Here is a 19823-nt window from a genome sequence, read left to right as displayed (position 1 = left end):
CTCTCCCCTTCTCTCTCCTCCCTCTCCCTCCCCCCGTCCCTCCCTCCCTCCCTCCCACCCACGGTTGTCTATGCTCCAGCCTCCAGGGCTTACAGACTATAAGAACGAGCAGGCCTCCTGGTGCCCACGCCTCCCTGGTGCGAGGGGGGCGGAGGGGTACCACGGGCCGGAAGGTGAGGCCCGTTCTCCTCGACGGGAGAAGGAGGCCGAGCAATCGCTCGCCCAATCACACGCACCGCCCCGGACAAATGCAATGAAAGGTGGGACTCGTGAACTTGTCCAAATGATGGTTATATGACTATATGGTTAATACTAAATATCACGGTTTGGGTGTGGTGGTGGGGGTGGGGGGGGTGATGGTGTAGGGAGATGGTTGTACAAGATGTTGTTTCATCAGTTCCCATGATGCCACAAGGGAGCAGGTTGTTTGCATCAAAGCATGCCATGCTTTGCCTTTACGTGTGTGTGTGTGCGTGCGTGTGTGCGTGCGTGCGTGTGCGTGTGTGTGTGCGTGTGTTTGTGCGAGTGTGTGTGTTTGTGTGTCTCGGAGTATATAGGATGGTGAATGTTCATATGTACTGTACTGTGTGTGTGTGTGTATGTTCCAAGGGAGGGCAACACTTTCATTTTAATGTGTAATTAAAATAAATTAATTGAGTCCCAAACAGATCTGCGATGTCTCTGGACTCCAGCGTCTCATCAGGGGCGGGGGACTAATTAGTCAGATGAACATCAAGGTCCATCTCATCTGTCACAGCGTTTGCCAACTGGTTGCGTTTGTCCTGATAATGAGCGTGTCTGTTCGCCCGCTAGCCTTGTTAGCCATGCTAGCACAATAACAGCATTGTTAGCCCCGAGGGGACCGGGGACATTGTTACACAGGAGCCACGGCCAGACTGATTAGTCCTCTGGGCCTTGTTAATCCAAACCTGCTCCATCTCATCCAAGAGGCTTCTTAGACCCGCAAACAGACTCAGTTCAGACCTACATTTTTCACAGGATTATCAAGCGTGTGAAAGTGTATTTTACTTTTGCGATCCTCTGACTTGGCGGCGTTACGTTTTTTCACGGAGATGAGAGCTTGACAGGGATAGAACCTCACTGGGGACAGTAAAGATGGGACCTATGAGATGTGAAAGGTTTGCTGAAAAATGCTGGCAGTGAAGTCCTTTTATCCGACCACAAACACTAAATGAAACTCTGCCAACTCACTGCATAGCGAACCATTCTCATGAATCAAACCACCTCAACGCCTACAATACAACCAGGCACAAAATGGCGACTGACACAACCCACTGAATAGCACACACTGTCCTTCTGAGGGTCCAGCCGTAGGCTAGTGTGAGAGCCAACAACGCGTAAACAAGATGGCCGAAAAAAAGCCACCCCCCCCCCCCCCATCTCACATCGTCCACTTTCTTTGCACAGCCCTTGATCACATAGACAGTCCAGAGTAAAAGGACTTTACAGCTTAGGCGGCCGCCTGAGCAACACACGCCTGCCGCGTTAACTACGAGGTCACAAAAAAAAGTTCTACTTTTTTTGAATTTTAATTGTAAATATTATACAAAAGTATAAAATAATCAAACTTCATTCACTCTCTATGCATGGATCAGGCTACGGGGCAACCATCTGAGAGCCTGCATGAAAAGAAGCATAAATTGTCAACCTGTAAAGTGCACTAACCCTAAACCTAACCCCCCCCCCCAGCCCCTGGTCTGACGGTAAGCCCATCACCTTAAGACCTTAACAACTTTTCTGCGGGATGCCCTGCAGTCTCAAAGTGTCAACGGGCCACCAGGCCCAGTGTGAGGCTTCCTAAGTCTCTCTACGGTCCCCGGAGGGAGCCTCACCTGTCTCTTGTCGTTCTCCACGTGCCGCAGGTTGTTCTTGATCTTCAGGTACTCTGCAGAACCCGAAGCCCTCAGGGGCTGCTGCCCCGGGACCCCGGACGGGGGCAGGGGGGCCGGGTAGCCGGGCGGCGGCGGGGGCGGGAGAGGGGGAGGGGGAGGGGGCAGGGTGGCCTCTACCCCGGGTGGGGGAGGCGGGGGAGGGAACTCGGGCGGGGGTGGAGGGATGAGGGGCGGTAGAGGGGGTGGTGGGGGGGGAGGTGGAGGCAGGTCCGGTAGGTCCATCTCTGATGCTGGACATGACGATGGTGCAGGCCCAGGGGCCTGGGAGCCCGCGGCCGAGGAGGGCGCGCTCCCCTGCGGGGCATCGGACCTGATTTCTGGGTTCAGCATGTCCATGTAGGCCTGCATGTTGGTGATGGCCGTCGCTGAACCACCTGAGACAAATACCATTCAGATGTTCAACGGATCGTGGGTCTAAAAATGACAGTTTTGTTGTTCTATACGGTGTAACAAAGCTACGCCTGTTTTGGTCTTCTTTTAAATAAACGCAACACCCTGTTGTTCCACGGCAGGCCACTAGGGGGCAGCTCCACAACAACATGCTACAGTGGCCCGGAACAAAAGGAGCCAGCCATGGATAGGCTGGCTTAGGGCCGCTCCGGCAGGCAGCCAACTGGGTTCAGAGCGTGTCACATTAGAAAAGGTGTCGTGAGACTGAGTTTTGTGAGGCTGAGCGTGAGACTGGGCCTGAGCCTGCTCTCATTGAGTCGGCGGTGTGGAGACGCACACATGCAGAAACTACACAACATGGAGCTCCAGGGAACAATTAATAGATATGGTCTTTGTTTTTGGTTCATATGTATTTGTGCATTTTTATTATTTTTCTTGTCTTTGCTTACTTTTATCTTTTATAACGATTAAGAATATTGTTAATGGCGAATTAACATTTGAATATCAAATGTGTCTATCTTTGATTTGCAAATGTAAGCATTACTTACATGAAAGTGACCTCCAATGAAATCCCTTTAACCGCTTTCGCCAATCCCCCCCCCCCCACACACACACTCATCAACACACACTCGCACACAACCAAACACCCCCCCGAAACACACCCACACCCACAACAACACACAGTCTCCCCCCCAACGCACACACACCAACACACACAACCACACCCTCGCACACACACACACACACCTTACAACACACTCACCATCCACAGACACCCACCCCCACCCACCCACACACACATCCAAACACATCCACCCACAACCACACACTCGCAAACACACATAAACACACACATGCACAAACATACCCACACATCCACACACATAGACACACACACACACACACGCACGCACACACTCGCACAAATCCACCGTCCCCCCCACACACCCCCCCACCCACCTGGCAGCGTGGTGGGGGCGGGGGGGGCCGGCGGGGCTCCGCCCCTCTTCTCCCCGGTGCTGGTCTGGCTGGAGTTGGCCGAGTCGTAGTTGGAGAGGCTGCTGGAGGGGGAGCCCAGGTCGAAGCGGGCCGGGGGGTTGATGGGGGGCATGGTGGTGTTGGGCGAGGACAGGCCTGAGTCGGGCTGCTTGTACTCCAGGTCTGTGGAGGGGTCCCTGGACAGCACCCGGTGCTCCACGCTCTGGGGGGGGGGGGGAAGAGGAGGGTGAGGGAGGGAGACCAAGGGTAGAGAGGGTGGTATGCCAGGGGATGAGAGGGGGTGATGGAGGGGGGGCCAGGGGATGAGGAAGGGGGAGGGAGGGGGTGAGGGAGAGTGGGAGACAGGGGAAGAGAGGGGGTGAGAAGATATGTGGTTAGCTAGTCTGGGGAAACCCAACGGGGTCCTGACTAGCACTCTTGTTTCTTTAGTTCACTGATCGGCATCTTTGAGTTCTGTTAGTCACAGCTCAGGTCTGTGGCAGAACACTGTTCACCGAAACATCCTCTAACAGTAGTAATGTCCGAGTGAAACCACTAAAGGGTGGACAAAGGAGCCTTTAGACCGCATAGGTCTGGAAAGACTAAATTACTTGGAAAGGGCAAACAGAAAGTCTTTGTTCAGCCATAAATGGGAAACATAAAAGCGGACTGATTTTCTCTCACTTCCTTACCTCTCTACTTCCCGATAACCAAATTAAACGTTGAAAAGGGGAACTTATTCTTTTTCCTCAATAGTGTCTCTTGATTTGGTATTAGTTATCCAAGCTGGTTCCAATTCAACAGAATTGGAACCAGCCAATTCAACAGAATTGGAACCAGCCGGGAATCGCCAGAGATAAACACACAGACACACACACACACACACACACACACACACACACACACACACACACACACACACACACACACACACACACACACACACACACACAAACACACACATACACACACACACACACACACACACACACACACACACACACACACACACACACAGACACACATACAACCATCCACCCACGCACTCACAAACACACACACATACACAAGCACAAGCACACAAACACACACACACACACACACACACACACACACACACACACACACACACACACACATACAACCATCCACCCACGCACTCACAAACACACACACATACACAAGCACAAGCACACAAACACACATACACACACACACACACACACACACACACACACACACACACACACACACACAAACACACACACACACACAAACACACACAAACAGGCAACAGTTGCGTTGTGGATTTAATCACAGCCCTTTAATGAGGCAGCTCCAAACCTCAACCCCCCCCTCCCCCCCTCCCCCTCCCCCCCCCCCATCCCTGAGCTCTCAATTTAGGTGAAAAGGTGTCCCTTGGGTGTCCCAAAGGTGTCCCTTGGGGGTGAAAAGGCACAGGCATGTTTTCGAGACACCCCAATGAGGTGTCAGTGGGACAATGTTGGTGGTGGTGGTGTTGCGTTCCACAATAAGAGTCATGGGGGCTCTTATTGTGGAGCACGTCATAAGAGGAGTGAAACTGGTGTCCGGCTTGGACGGCCATGTTGGCTTGCTAAGAATTGGCGTATGTTGCCGTTGACACGCCCGCTCAAACATAATGCTAATTTAAGTGAATACATGAGCTTTCGCAATACTGCAGGAGTGTCATGTACTTCGCAGCACCATGATTATCTTTGGTAAAAACAACGTGGTCATTTGGTTGGTTTCTCCTCAGTTGGTGTGGAAAATGAGTAGGGAAATCTTAAGTCTACCAAGTACACGCTCGATGCTAATCACGCTCCTTCGGATCAGGAGAACGCAAAGAGGACGATCTTAAAGTTGTACAACTTAGAGAAAAAAACTTGACATCACTCGTCAGGTATAACAAGTTTATAAATATGATGATATCAATCATGGATTAGACATGCTGCCTGCATTTAGTCAAAAGCCATGGGTGTCATTCATCTAGTAGAAAAACTGACATACATCTTGTGAACACTAAACAACAACATTTATCCTAAAACGATAATCATCATAGCCCGACACAAATTGACCCTCATGCACACATCCTGCACTTTGATTTGAATGAATCTGATACTTCGAGGTGACCATCCGCACCACCCTTAAAAGCTACGCAACACACCCTCAATCGAGAGGCCATGGACGATACTCACCTACGAGAAAAATATCCTTAGCAAAGTATCAGTGTGTGACCCCTCCTCCTGATGAAGCAGGTCCACCGGAGGGCTAGACGGTGCTTGTGGTGGTGGTTAGAACACACCAGTGGTTTGGAGTGCTTTTTATGAAAGGCTGTATTCTATAAAGGCCGGCGATATGCAAAGAGGCAGCATAAACAAATCAGATGTACTGGAGTTTGACTGGTTTAGAGACATGCTAGTCCCATGGAGCCAGCCCTCCTCTCCTCTCTGCTCCTGTTCGCGCCTTTATGTATGGATGTTTGTATGTATCAATGTAGAAGTGTAACTATGTATGCATATGTATACATATTATTAATGTGTGTGTGTGTGTGTGTGTGTGTGTGTGTGTGTGTGTGTGTGTGTGTGTGTGTGTGTGTGTGTGTGTGTGTGTGTTTACCTTCATTTACGTCTGTATGTATATATGTGTGCGAATATGAATGTCTGTGTGTTGGTTTATCTACATGTATGTATGTATGTACTTATGAATGTGTGTGTGTGTGTGTGTGTGTGTTTGTGTGTGTGTGTGTGTGTGTGTGTGTGTGTGTGTGTGTGTGTGTGTGTGTGTGTGTGTGTGTGTGTGTGCGCGTGTGTGTGCGTGCGTTGGTTCTCTCGTGCTCCTGTGCGTGCCTCACCATGTGCTCCACCGTGCGCAGGTACTTGGCGCACTGCGGGTGTCCGTTGTACTCGGCCAGGTCGGCGGCGGCGAAGCCGTCGTGGTCCCTGATGCCCAGGTCCACCCCGTTCACCACCATGATCTGACAGCACTGGGCGAGAGACATACACACACAGGGAGAGAGAGGGGCGAGAGACACACACACAGGGAGAGAGAGGAGCAAGAGACATACACACACAGGGAGAGAGAGGGGAGAGAGACACACACACACAGGGAGAGAGAGGGGAGAGAGACATACACACACACAGGGAGAGAGAGGGGAGAGAGACATACACACACAGGGAGAGAGAGGGGAGAGAGAGATACACACACACAGGGAGAGAGAGGGGAGAGAGACATACACACACACACACACACACACACAGGGAGAGAGAGGGGAGAGAGACACACACACACAGGGAGAGAGAGGGGAGAGAGAGACATACACACACACACACACACACACAGGGAGAGAGAGGGGAGAGAGACACACACACACAGGGAGAGAGAGGGGAGAGAGACATAAACACACACAGGGAGAGAGAGGGGAGAGAGACATACACACACACACACACACACACACAGGGCGAGAGAGGGGAAAGAGACATACACACACACAGGGAGAGAGAGGGGAGAGAGACATACACACACAGGGAGAGAGAGCGGAGAGCGAAGGGGGGAGAGACATACACACAGGGAGAGAGAGGGGAGGGGGGAGAGACACACACAGGGAGACAGAGAGAGGAGGCGGGAGAAAGACATACACACATAGGGAGAGAGAGGGGAGAAGGGGGGAGAGAGAAACACATACACACAGGCAGAGAGAGAGAGGGGAGGGATTGAGAGGGTGGGAGGTTAAAGGGAGAAAAATACAGGTACAGAGACAGGAGGGGGGAGATAGAGAGGGAGAGGAAGAGTGCAGAGGGAAAGAGAAAAGAGGGTGGGAGGGAGGGAAGGAGAGAAAGAGGGAGGTACACGGGGGGAGAGAGGGGAGTGAGCACCGGTGTGAATTTGCGCTATGGTATGGATTTTGACGTTACCGTGAGACCGGTGTGACCGGTAGACAAAGCCAGTCCTTACGACCAAAAAAGCCAGAGGTGGAACATGATAACAATCGAGTCACTGTTTATCTGTGTAAGGACATGGTTCCCGTTCAAAATGTCGATAGAAAGGGCTTTAAAGAGATGGTCAAAACACTCGATCCCAGGTACGCGTTACCTGCCCGCACACACTTCAGCCAAATTGAGATGCCAAGACTATAGGGCAAGGTCCGCGAGCAAGTCGAGAAAGAAATCCATATTATTAAACATTAGTGTTTTTCAGAGAAAGAAGTAACTTGAGAAAATATTTAGCATTAATTTTCACCAGTATTTCACCCCTTCAGAAGCATTTATATCGAAATAAGGAGATACAATTAACATATCGTGATATAATACCGTTATGTCTATGCCTCAAATCATACCGTGATATACATTTTAGTCCATACCGTACAGCCCTAGGGTGAGCTGTCAATACATGTGAGTCTTATGTCGCAGTGAACATCCGTTCTAATGGGAAATGTAAAGAACGCCTACGACTCTATTTGTTTCCCTTTTGCGCCTCACAGCTTCGCGTTGACCTCAGTGACCGCAGCAGCATCAGGCCCGCAGTCAAATTTGCGTGGAGCAGCATGCAAACCTCCACATGACAGCTCTGAATCACCATGCAAAGAAGCCTTGTAGGCATATGCCCACAAGGTGGTCATTCCAAAGTGCTGCACCTGAATGCCACAAACGTGATCGGGTTGATGCTACACAGCAAATGGTAGTCAGCAGGAACACGCACATACATTCTCTCTCTCTGTTTCTCTCTCTATGTTTCTCTCTCTCTCTCTCTCTCTCTCTCTCTCTCTCTCTCTCTCTCTCTCTCTCTCTCTCTCTCTCCCGATTTCGCTCCCTCCCTCTCTCACTTACAAAAACAGAACCCCATTCACACACGCACATCCACACACACAGTCTCTCTCTCTCTCTCTCTCGCTCTGTTTCTCTCTCTCTCGCTCTGTTTCTCTCGCTCTCTCTCTCTCTCACGCACTGTTTCTCTCTCTCTCTCTCTCTCTCTCTCCTTCTCTCTCCGTCTCTCTCTCACGCACTGTTTCTCTCTCTCTCTCTCTCTCTCTCTCTCTCTCTCTCTCTCTCTCTCTCTCTCTCTCTCTCTCTCTCTCCCTCTCGCTCTCTCTCTCTCTCTCTCTCTCTCTCTCTCTCTCTCTCTCTCTGACCTCCAGCTCTCCGTTCTCCGCGGCGTCGTGGAGCGGTGTCCCTCCCCAGCTGTCCGTGACGGTCTCCCCCCGTGCAGCAGCAGCCAGCTCAGCACCTTAGCGTGGCCCCTGCTGGCCGCAAAGTGCATGGCCGTGGCCCCGTCCCCGTCGCGGTCCGACAGACCCACCTCCGTGAAGCTCACCTGGGGGGTACAGAGACACGGAATACGTTAGAAAATGTTCAACGTTGATTTAAAAAAATAATGTTATTTTCATAAATTGCATCATATATTGTCTAAATATAGCTTAAGTCTGTGTGTGTGTGTGTGTGTGTGTGTGTGTGTGTGTGTGTGTGTGTTTGTGTGTGTGTGTGTGTGTGTGTGTGTGTGTGTGTGTGTGTGTGTGTGTGTGTGTGTGTGTGTGTGTGTGTGTGTGTGTGTGTGTGTGTGTGTGTGTGTGTGTATTGGTACGTGTGTGTGCACTACACTTTGAGCTGTTCCAAAGTGTGAGTCTCTGTCCTACAGTACTCTGATGTGATGTGAACTACAGTCTGGGAGGTAAACTAATGACCTTTGATGTGATGGGAACTTCAGTTCGGGGTGTGAATTACAGATCTCTGATGTGATGTGAACTACAGATCTCTGATGCCAACGACACATCTCTTTCATGCTGGGAACTTCAGATCTCTGATAACAGATCTCTTTCCAGATGTGAACTATAGTGGTCTGACGTGATGTGAACTACAGATCTCTGATGCTGCTAACTACAAATCTCTCTCATGTTGTGAACTACAGATCTCTGATGCTAACTACAGATCTCTTTCATGTTGTGAACTACAGATCTCTTTCAGTATATGAGGTGAAGATCCGAACGTGAACTACAGATCTCTGACATTCCAAGATACCAGCCACACGATGACGGTGTTGTGGCCCATCTGGGCGGCGGCATGCAGCGGAGTCATGCCGTCATTGGCTCGGATGCTTGGCTCCGCCCCACAATCCTTCACCAGGTATTGGACGGCCTCCAGGTGGCCCTCCTGACAGGCCAGGTATAAGGGCGTGGCACCATTCTTGGTTTGGTAATTGACAACACTGCAGGAAGCAAGGTACAATACATTCCATCAAGCGAAAGGCTTTTATTTCGAAGCACCTTTCGGAGCAGGGTTTTTCAGTGGATACACTGATATTGCCCCAGAAACACCATTTCTTTCTAGCCACAAAATAATACATGCTTAAAATTACTACAATGTCATCAGGGTAAATACAAACAGCAGAATGGGGTTAGCGATGGGTTTCTTCTGGGTCCAAGACTCAACCCTCTCAACACAGTTCCATAACACAAAAAACACACTTACACACACAGACTTGTTGTAGAAATCAGAATACATTGCTCATTTGAAACCTTTGTCTATTATGATTGACGGCCAGACAGACAGACAGACAGTCCGGCTTTTTGTGGCTCTTACAAACCCAGCTAATTATCTCATCTCCCATTGGTCATCAAGATTTTAAGTCCCTCTCTCTCTAATGGAAGTCGTCCTCCCCGCCACTGAGAGGTCATTCCAACTAGTCCTAGGGCTTTCCTGTCACAGCAGGTCAACCATTCAGAAAACAACACACACACACACACACACACACACACACACACACACACACACACACACACACACACACACACACACACACACACACACACACACACACACACACACACACACACACACACACACACACACACACACACACACACACACACACACAGCCAGACACACATAGCCACACAGTTCTAAATCCCATAAACCCATGCTTTATTTGGACGGGAACAAGTGACCGACCACGTCTTCCAAGAGGATTAACACTCCAGCACTAGCTTCGGTTTACTACTGGGAAGAGAGAGAGGGGGAGGGAGGCGAGAGAGAGAGAGAGAGAGAGAGAGAGGGGGAGGGAGGTGAGAGCGAGCGAGAGAGAGAGAGGGGGGCGGGGAGATGAGAACGAGTTGAGAGAGTGAGCAAGAGAGATGAGAGAGAGTGAGAGAGAGAGCGAGAGTGGGAGAGGGAGAGATGGAACAGGGAAGGAGAGAGATTCAGAATAGAGAAAGGGAGAACAAGGGGTGGAGAAGGAAGAGCAGAGGTCACGGAGGTTAGCTCCAGACAAATGACCTTTAACCCCATAGGAAGAGACCTGTGGCTGAAGGCTCAAAGGGATTTAGGCTCACATTAGTACCAGTAACCAGTTCTACGCATGCTCTAAGTCAACTTCTGTAAGCTCCCTGGGTTTAAATCTTGTGCTTTCCAATGTTGAGACTGCTGGCATCGGTAAGCAGTTTTCAGAGATCAGAGCGATGTTTCTAGAACAACTGAAAATAACACCAACGTCATTGTCTGTATGGAAACTGAAACCACCTGGCACAATATCAGCCAGAGTATTTGTAGTATGCAGTGTTTCACCAGAGATGGTGCTGTTTGAGCATTATGGGGTCTGACAGCAGACAGAAATCCCTCAACTAACAAGCACTTATTTGCAATTCTAAGTAATTCAATTCAGTTTTTATCATTTATTTTGTTTTGAATTGATTTGATCTACAGCAATTTGAATAGGACTTTAAACGTATTGAACTGTGACTGTAGGAAATGCACATCATTTATGTGAGAAATTACCTTTCCTAATTATGATAAAAAATGTATTACAAGCCGTTCTCAGATTCCCGGCACTGAGGAAGTTGAACAACTAGTTGGAAGGTAGTTAAGGTAAGAACAACATGACAACAGGAAACAATTTATTGATGTTAAATATTTCAATTTCTAAGAGGGGGGAAATAATCTGTAGTTCTGTCATCAGGAAGTGGGCAGCAGGATTCATTATTCATGAGTGTAACCAAAGTGGGCTTGAGTTTACCTGCAACACAACCGTGTAATATGAAAAGTACGTACTAGATCCCACCTCAAACCCAGGGAACCAACGATAACAATGGCAAACCTAAACTTCTTATCGATATTTCTTTATTTTTAAACACCTAGACAAAGATCGCACACTTAATACCTGAAACATCATTTTTTAAATTGAATACATGTGTTTACAAGACTCAGCTGGATTTTCTAGGCTCCAGAAGATCTTCATAGGAGAGGGAGAGGGGTGGATTTCAAAGGCAAGGACAATGAGTTCAGCCTTGCGTGGCCAGAACTTAAACGATACTCCAGTCACCTTGTCACTCAAAGACAGAAAACGGCCAATGCAGGAGACATGTTATATATATGTTTGTGTGTTCTGTCACGTAATTCATCTTAATGTATCAGCATAATGACTTCAAAGTGAACAGTAGGTTGTGCTCTGCCCTTCACCACTATGTGCATGGGTGCTAGGTAACAATTACCAGAATGTGCATGGGTACTAGGAAACCGAAGCTAATGTTCTCTTAATTAGGTTGTAAGTAAGTGAAGTTCAGGGTAATGGTTTTTCATGTCACATAAGAGCTCGCGGGATTCTCAATAGCTTTTCCTTCTCAATAATTCAAGAAGTTCTGAGAAGAAATATGCTTGAATTTCACCTGTTGCAAATTCCCGGGACATATTTTCGTGTGTCAAGTCGGGCTGTTGTTCCACGCTATCAATTAAAACTCTGTGTGGGAGTGTGGATGATGGCTGGTTTGAGCAGCATCACCTGGACCGAGTCAGACTGATGGGACTCTGGGGCTGAGTGAGGCTGCTTATTGAGCAATCAATGTGCACAGGGAATACCATCCATCTCCATACACACCTAGGGAGAGAGAGAGAGAGAGAGAGAGAGAGAGAGAGAGAGAGAGAGAGAGAGAGAGAGAGAGAGAGAGAGAGGAGAGAGAGAGAGAGAGAGAGGAGAGAGAGAGGAGAGAGACGAGAGAGAGAGATCTCCTGCATGGCCACATGGAGCACCAGGTCATGCATCATCCTCTGCATAACTCCTGCGATAAACCGGTCTCAAGAAGACCACCCTACGTCCGTTGTCTGGAGGAGCCCGATGGAAGTAGGAAGTGTAATGGCAGCAAGCTAGGTGGTGTGTAGCAATGGACCTTGCTAATGCTACACTCTGTGTATTGCTTTGTCATGGTATTGAATGGTAATGGTTTAGTATGGCTATGGTAATGATCTGTTTTCGGCTATGGTATGGTAATATGTTATGTGTCAAGTGGTATCCAATGCTACAGTCCACAACAGAACTCAGATACTTGACATTAGCCAGAACCTTGAAAACAAAGACAGTCCACATCCATGGGGGGCAGAAGAGTGTAGTGGTCAAGGTGTTTGACTCCCAGCTAAAAGGCTATGGTTTCCAATCCCACTGTCTGCAGCCTACCAGAAGGCCATGTGGAAAATTCCTGTATCCATGTGTATGAAAACTTTGCTCTGAATTAAAGTGTCTGCTCCGTGATAACAACATGTGAACAGCAATGAAGAAAGAGCCATGCGACGGATGAAGGCATTACGAGGCTGGCAAAGAACCACACAGGTCATGTTGATGTTGTGTCTGCGTGAGCCGTCGTCAGGAGAAAGGGGCCTTGTGGAAAGGCTTGGCCCAGAGTTGAAAGGGATATAGTAGAGGTCCGTGGGGGTGAATGGGCTAATCTGAATCTTAAGACCGATTTCCCTGCATGACCTAACCAGTCCATCGCGTGGCAAGTGTGAGCCAGCCAACTCACTCTGTGGAATATTCCAGTGTGCGGCATCTATTCTCCTCGTAGCCCAATAAAGTCATTCAGGAATTAGCTGAACAGATCTTGATCTTGGCTGATTGATTACATAACCTGTCTGCAACCCCATGCCAAACACATGCATGCACTAACGCACACACACACACACACACACACACACAAACACACACACACACACACACACACACACATACTCCTCGACTCTACATCACTCTAGTCTAGTACAGTCATTAACGCAGCCTTTTGTTACTCCCGACCACTGCTATCGCTAAAGATACATTACACACAACCACACACTACACACAAAAACACACACTTAACACACGGACCACACACAGACACCCGCACCATACATACACAAGCACTACACACACACACACACACACACACACACACACACACACACACACACACACACACACACACACACACACACACACACACACACACACACACACACACACACACACACACAGACCACACACAGCCACCAACACAAATACACAGGTTGGTTTTGCGATAGTGGGCTGAATAGGGGAAAACAAATGAGTTGTGATCCGTTGATGAAACAACAAGCCCTATCTGGCAGAAACGCTTTAACATCTGTGTGGCCTCAACAGAAGCTTCTGGAAGCTTCCAGAAGACGGTGACACGTCCAGCGAGGGAACCAGCTCGAATAGTTCCGTTGGATTAACGGCGGCGTTCGACTGGGGGCCACGGTGGTGGCTGCCCCTCCTCACACGAGAGTAGCTGTTGGCTGCCGCTGCAGAATGGAAGCCGTTTCCAGTTATGCAACACAGTTAGAGCTTTTTACTACAAGGAGGGCCTTGGAACCGTGTCAAACCATTCAGCGGAGGAGGAAAACATTGCCCCGTTTACGTAATGATGCGTGTTTCTATTAATAGAAGCAAAATTAACAATAACATTATTGTCTCTTTTGCCGGGATGGGGTTCACACAGAAGCTTGATTGTTGGCTCTGTCAAACCGGATTGCCGTTTTGACAGAGCCACGATGTTCACTATTTTCAACCCTAAAACACAATATTCAAGCCTCCCTGTACAATATTTAGCTAGAAGCGTGATGAAGAATATCAAACCAATGAAACAACATCTCAAAGACGCCACATTTTTTTAAATGGCCATAATTGACGATGTTATCTATCAACAGGGCTCATGCTGCCCATCTGAATGAGCGACGGACCAAAACAAAGGAGCACCCCAAAGTGTCATAGCCTCATAAAACCAGGAACGCCACATCCGCGTCACCAGATGGCCGCCCGCCGCTATCTCTCAGCGGCCAAGTTGTACCTTAAAACCAAACTAACCGTACACACAAACTCCACAGCCAGTCGAACACAGCACACCCCAGCCCCCACCGTTTCCAAGGCCCTAATTGTTTCCTCTCATTACGCCTTATCGCTGGGTGCCGCTGCTGGGGTCACCGTGGCGACCGTGGTAAACAGCAGAGGTGAATGTGGTGCTGGTGAATGGGAAGGTGGGGGGGCGGGGGGGGAGGAGGAGGAGCCGTGTCCCCAAGAGGCCATTAAAGTTTCAGCAGTGGCGCACCTGTCCGGGGGGTCACACAATAAGGAGAGCTGCTGCCGAAGGTGAAACACAACAGCCCGGGCTCCTTCGTGCTCTCTGCTACTCCGGAGCTCCGGGGTAGGGCTGGCACACAGAGACGCCAGCGGGGTTTGCATACCCTGATAGCAGGGTGGCACATTAGGCGCACATTACAAGGCTGCTGTTGTCTCTGTACTGATACAATGAGAGATAGCTGGATTTGCGGATGTTGTTTTAGTTCTCGCTGAATAGCTTGTTCTCTATCCTGGCCTGTCTTTCTTCCTCAATGCCTGACTGCCTGTCTGTCCGTCTGCCTGTCTTTCTGCCTCTATGCCTGCCTGCCTGACTGTGTGTATGCCTGCTGCCTGTCTTTCTTCCTCTATGCCTGACTGCCTGTCTGGCTGTCTGCCTGTCTTTCTTCCTCTATGCCTGTCTGTCTGTCCGTCTGCCTGTCTTTCTGCCTCTATGCCTGTCTGTCTGTATACCTGCCTGCCTGTCTTTCTTCCTCCATGCCTGTATGTCTGTCTCACTTTCATAACATACAATCTTTTTAATACACACACAATGGCTATCGACGTGTGTTGCGTATGATGCTCAAGCATGTTGACACCGTTGAACTCGGTCAAATAAGACCAGGGCAATGTTCAATGTTAATATAGAATGCATTTGTGTGTAAAAATTTGGTTTTGCATGGAATGGGTTTCCAATCTGATATAGAAAAGTGACACAAAGAATGAGTTGAAGAAATGCTATTGCTATTGGTAAAGTCGTTCCCCAGCTGATCTGTTTCCCACAATGCACTGTAATATGCTTCCTTGTTTGGCTGGCAATGATTTATTTAATAAGTATGTTTTGGCGAAATTATTTTAATTAAGTTGCTTCTTATTTTTCAATCTTAAAGATATAAATGTTGTTGGAAATCATATGGATTCTCTAATGGATCCTTTGAGGTGTGCACAGTAAAACCATCACAAACTTTCCATCCCTGGAGAGACAAGAGGTATTGACTATCACTCCAATTTCTATTTGGCTTATCTGACAGCAACAGAGTTCTTCCTCTGTTCCCGCAACTATGGGATAGATACCATAGACACCATCTCTGTTTACTCAACAGATCTGATTGATCATTGCAAAACTTTGCGTGACGATTCACTCACTTCCTGATGCAAAACACATCTTCATGTAAAACCCTGGACTTATATGGCTCTTTCTTATATGGCCGACTTTATACCCAGTGCAGCTCAAAGAGAATCCTCAAAATCAATGTCAATGGGATTTGATGTGTTGAGTATATCACAAGTTGGATAAAACCAATATTAAAGACCGTGGAAGTCTGGGTGGTTTAACGCTCGGAGAAGGGGGTGTGGCTCTCAGACCTGATTAATAGACAGGTGAGATACAGCAGTCGGCAGGTGTTGACAATTACCAATCACCAAACCGTCGTAAAAGTCTCATGTTAACTTTGAAGAACCTCTGCACCTTCAGTACAGATATCAGTCTCATTAATTACAAATATTAATTCAAGGTGTATGTTTTTTCAAAATAAATGTCCCCCATAAAAGTAATCCGTCTTAAGTGACTGTATACAATAGACTAGAGCACCAGCAAGTCACTCCTGGTTGAGCTATGTTTTTTTATGTGTGCTCATATTGTGTGCTTTAAGTGTTGTGTGTGTCATCTGTCATTGGTCAAGCTAGGCTCTGCTTGACAAGGACTACTCAGGCTAATGCCAGTGCTACGCGGCATCACAATGCCATCAGAGCCCTTATGGTCTATGCTATCTCTACGAGGGACGGGTCCTCTGACAAAGCACTGATTAGCAGCTACATTCATCTGGAGGTAATCAGTGTGTGTGTGTGTGTGTGTGTGTGTGTGTGTGTGTGTGTGTGTGTGTGTGTGTGTGTGTGTGTGTGTGTGTGTGTGTGTGTGTGTGTGTGTGTGTGTGTGTGTGTGTGTGTGTGTGTAACCCTGAGTGGAAATCTGCTATTGAAAGCGACGGTGCAATTTGTGTGCACATCATCCCTTCCACACACACACGCAGGCAGGCACGCACGTACGCACGCACGCACGCACGCACACACACACACACACACACGCACACACACACACTCACACATGCATTCTGGGTGTCGCAGCAAATTAGCAAAACAATTAAAAGACTAGCTAATAAAATCGTTTCTATGTGCCATTTGAAGAAAGCACTGTCTTATAGTAATATTTCTTCTAATAGAAGAAACATTGGCATGAAGTATTTCACAATAGTCAATAAAAACCACTCTCTAATAACATAATAATACCACATTGAACAATGCTTTCATATTTGATTCCCAAGTCATAAATTACTTGCAACCAAAAGTTGCTCCAGATAGATAGATAGATAGATAGATAGATAGATAGATAGATAGATAGATAGATAGATAGATAGATAGATAGATAGATAGATAGATAGGGCCACCGACATGAGGTCCTTGAAGTCGCATTTGGCTGCTGGCTTTCAGTCTTTCGTGAGGGTAAAGAAACTTTAATAGTTTCGGAAAGATTATTCAAAAACCTTTGAAATTAGCCAAGCAAATAATGAGTTCAATTCTGTGCTACTGAACCCCAAGGGAAGGGAGGGATGTTCTCGAAATATTCCTGGATTTCCATATCATTTTCCATATCAATTAAATCACTTCATCAGTAGTCTGAAGTCACAAGTACAACTTTTCACTGGCGTATTTCCGGTACAAAATACTGTTCGGAAAAGACATTTGGGAACATATAGAATCACCATCCTATGATAATACACCGTCAAAGTTGAACCTAGCGTTGGACACCTTCAAGGAAGGTAAACAAAGGGTTTCATTGAACAAAGAACTAGTTCCCTGGCTCACACGCGGGCCGGTCCAGCAGCAGGGAGGGCTTACTTTGGGCTGTGTCCCAGCAGCAGTCGGAGGGACGGCAGGTCGCCCTTGGCAGCGGCGTAGTGAACAGGAAGGGCCCCCGAGTCTGTGGTGGCCCCGGGGTCCACCTCCCCGCTCTTGAGCAGCCAATCGCTGAGCTCGTGCTGACTAAAGCGAGATGTAAGGTGGAGGATTGTAGCTCCCGAGCTGTCCCTGTCCTGTGAGTCAACAACAACAACAACAACAATAACAGTTATCGTGGAGGACATTTGACAGGTGTTCCCACAAATGATGACAAACACCAACACAGGGCCAGTGTGCTGAACCTGAGTGGCTGGTGTGTTCTCGGTGGTTGCTCTATAGTTGGGTGTTGGTCTGTCTGTGTGCAAGCACCTCTCCACATAATAGGACTACACTGAACCTTCAATTCACAGAAACGGGGATGCCTTTTGTAATGAGGGAAACCGAATTTGCCAAAGCACCGTGCACTTCACTTAAGTATCTTAACAACAATTACGATAGCCTCAGAGAGCCAAAACAGCTCTTGTCCGTCCGCGATTCAAGACAATGAGATTCATGGGAAATGTAATCTTTACTGTCTGAGATCATTTTCTTCATATGGGTTGAACATATTGTCCTTGACACAAATCAGTCTAATTTGCTGTAAGACTGCTGAGAGTTAATGTTCAGAATGAATGCACATGATGAGGGTAATAAACACACTCAATAAAGATGCTCCCACAGCCTATATTCACATAGGTATACAGAGCTCTTTATGGCCCTTCATAAATGGTCATGTGAACCCTTTAACCTGGAATACAGAGCAAGCATATCATAATGAGAGTGAGAGTATATAGTTTGATATGCAATTATCGTGATTTTTCATCAATGTTATTGGTTATAAAAATAACAGTGGTTATAACAATTTATGTTATTGTAAGAACAGCTACAGCGCTTATTACAGTTCCATAACATAACAGTGGATTTCTAACAGTAAGCTAGGCCTAATAAATCATTAGTTAGAAATCCACTGTTATAGCTAACTTATTCCCACACATTCCCTAACACTGATCCAACAGCTGGCCTCATGTAACTCATGTGACATGACTTTTTATATATGTTACAGAGAGAGTAATTCCTGAAAGACACAGGGTTAAAGGGTTGATGCTAGTATGCCCTTATATCATGTCCTCGCAGTCCTGCAAAGCCACAAAAAGAACATCAGTTATGAACACTGGTCTATTTCACTTTCCTGAACATGACGTTACACTGCCTGAGCATCTTTTGTCCATCAATGAGAAAAGCATTTTAGGAAGTGGAAATTAGTGTGCTGTGCATTTTAATTCAAACGTTAGTGTTTGCTTGGGGAATGAAATTGGCAATGATAGATCCAACTAGTCAATCTAGTGAATTAACACCTACCAATTATATCTAAAGATAAAGGCAACGGTCTGAGTTTATGTTTTTACGGGTGAACCTCCACACTCTCACCTCGGGTCGACAGCCCCCCTGGGTCAGCAGCCACTGTAAACACGCCAGGTTGCCCGTGGCCGCTGCGTCGTGCGCCGGACTGGCGCCATTGTTGGCCACAGTGTTCCCCGACAAGCCAGCCTCTTCCACCAAGAAACGCAGACATGTCAGCTTCCCGGCCCGGGCGGCGTGGTGCACGGGGGACGCTCCGAGGACATCCTTCACGTCGTCGTTCAGTTCATTGGTTCCTAAAAGCCCCTTCAGGACTTGCACGTCGCCCTGCCTTGCCGCGAGAAGCGTGTTCTCCGCCATAATTATAACTTCTGTGTTAACACAACCCGTAGTTCATCTTGCAAAATGAATATCCATTGTAATGTATTTGAACGCTATGCTTCGTTTTTCCCGTTAGTTCAAGTCTGCAGGAAGACCACCATTCCCACCCGAAGAGGGCGAGTCTTCAGGTAAGGTGATCTAGGTTGTCCAGTAGGGAACGCATCTTTCATTCCCAAGCTTCGTCTTCGCCCAACACTATCCCGATTACTGCTTGCTGCAATATTTAACCGATACATATCTGATCGAATCCAATCATTCAGGACATCTTCGGTCTACCTATGTTCGCGGGGATGTGACCTGGACTCACCTACCGTCGATTTAGATATGCTGCTGCTCACCTGTCGCTTTGGTTTTCTAATGCTGTTTTCACAATTAAAAAAAAGCTCAAAGGTGTTTGTTTGGTTTTATAAAAGATTATTGCTCCATATCTCTCCCTCCCAGCTGGCGACATGGGACTCACCACTTGTTGAATAATCCATGAGTGGAGGA

The 19823-nt window shown here is 47.7% G+C and overlaps 1 protein-coding gene across 1 annotated transcript in view; it reads right to left on the bottom strand.

Annotated features, from left to right (window-relative positions):
* The window catches only part of espn (espin), a 46932-nt gene extending 27547 nt beyond the window's left edge, over positions 1–19385 (bottom strand). The window contains 8 exon segments of the mRNA XM_056597727.1: positions 1833–2287; positions 3264–3504; positions 6154–6285; positions 8428–8489; positions 8492–8609; positions 9311–9497; positions 17556–17749; positions 19023–19385. Coding sequence (XP_056453702.1) covers positions 1833–2287; positions 3264–3504; positions 6154–6285; positions 8428–8489; positions 8492–8609; positions 9311–9497; positions 17556–17749; positions 19023–19313 — 1680 coding nt within the window. The 5' untranslated portion in view covers positions 19314–19385.
* Between the last annotated feature and the right edge of the window lie 438 nt (positions 19386–19823).

The sequence above is a fragment of the Gadus chalcogrammus genome, chromosome 1 (assembly GCF_026213295.1).
Source record: "Gadus chalcogrammus isolate NIFS_2021 chromosome 1, NIFS_Gcha_1.0, whole genome shotgun sequence".
Classification (NCBI taxonomy): domain Eukaryota; kingdom Metazoa; phylum Chordata; class Actinopteri; order Gadiformes; family Gadidae; genus Gadus; species Gadus chalcogrammus.
This window is presented reverse-complemented; position numbering and strand designations above follow the sequence as displayed.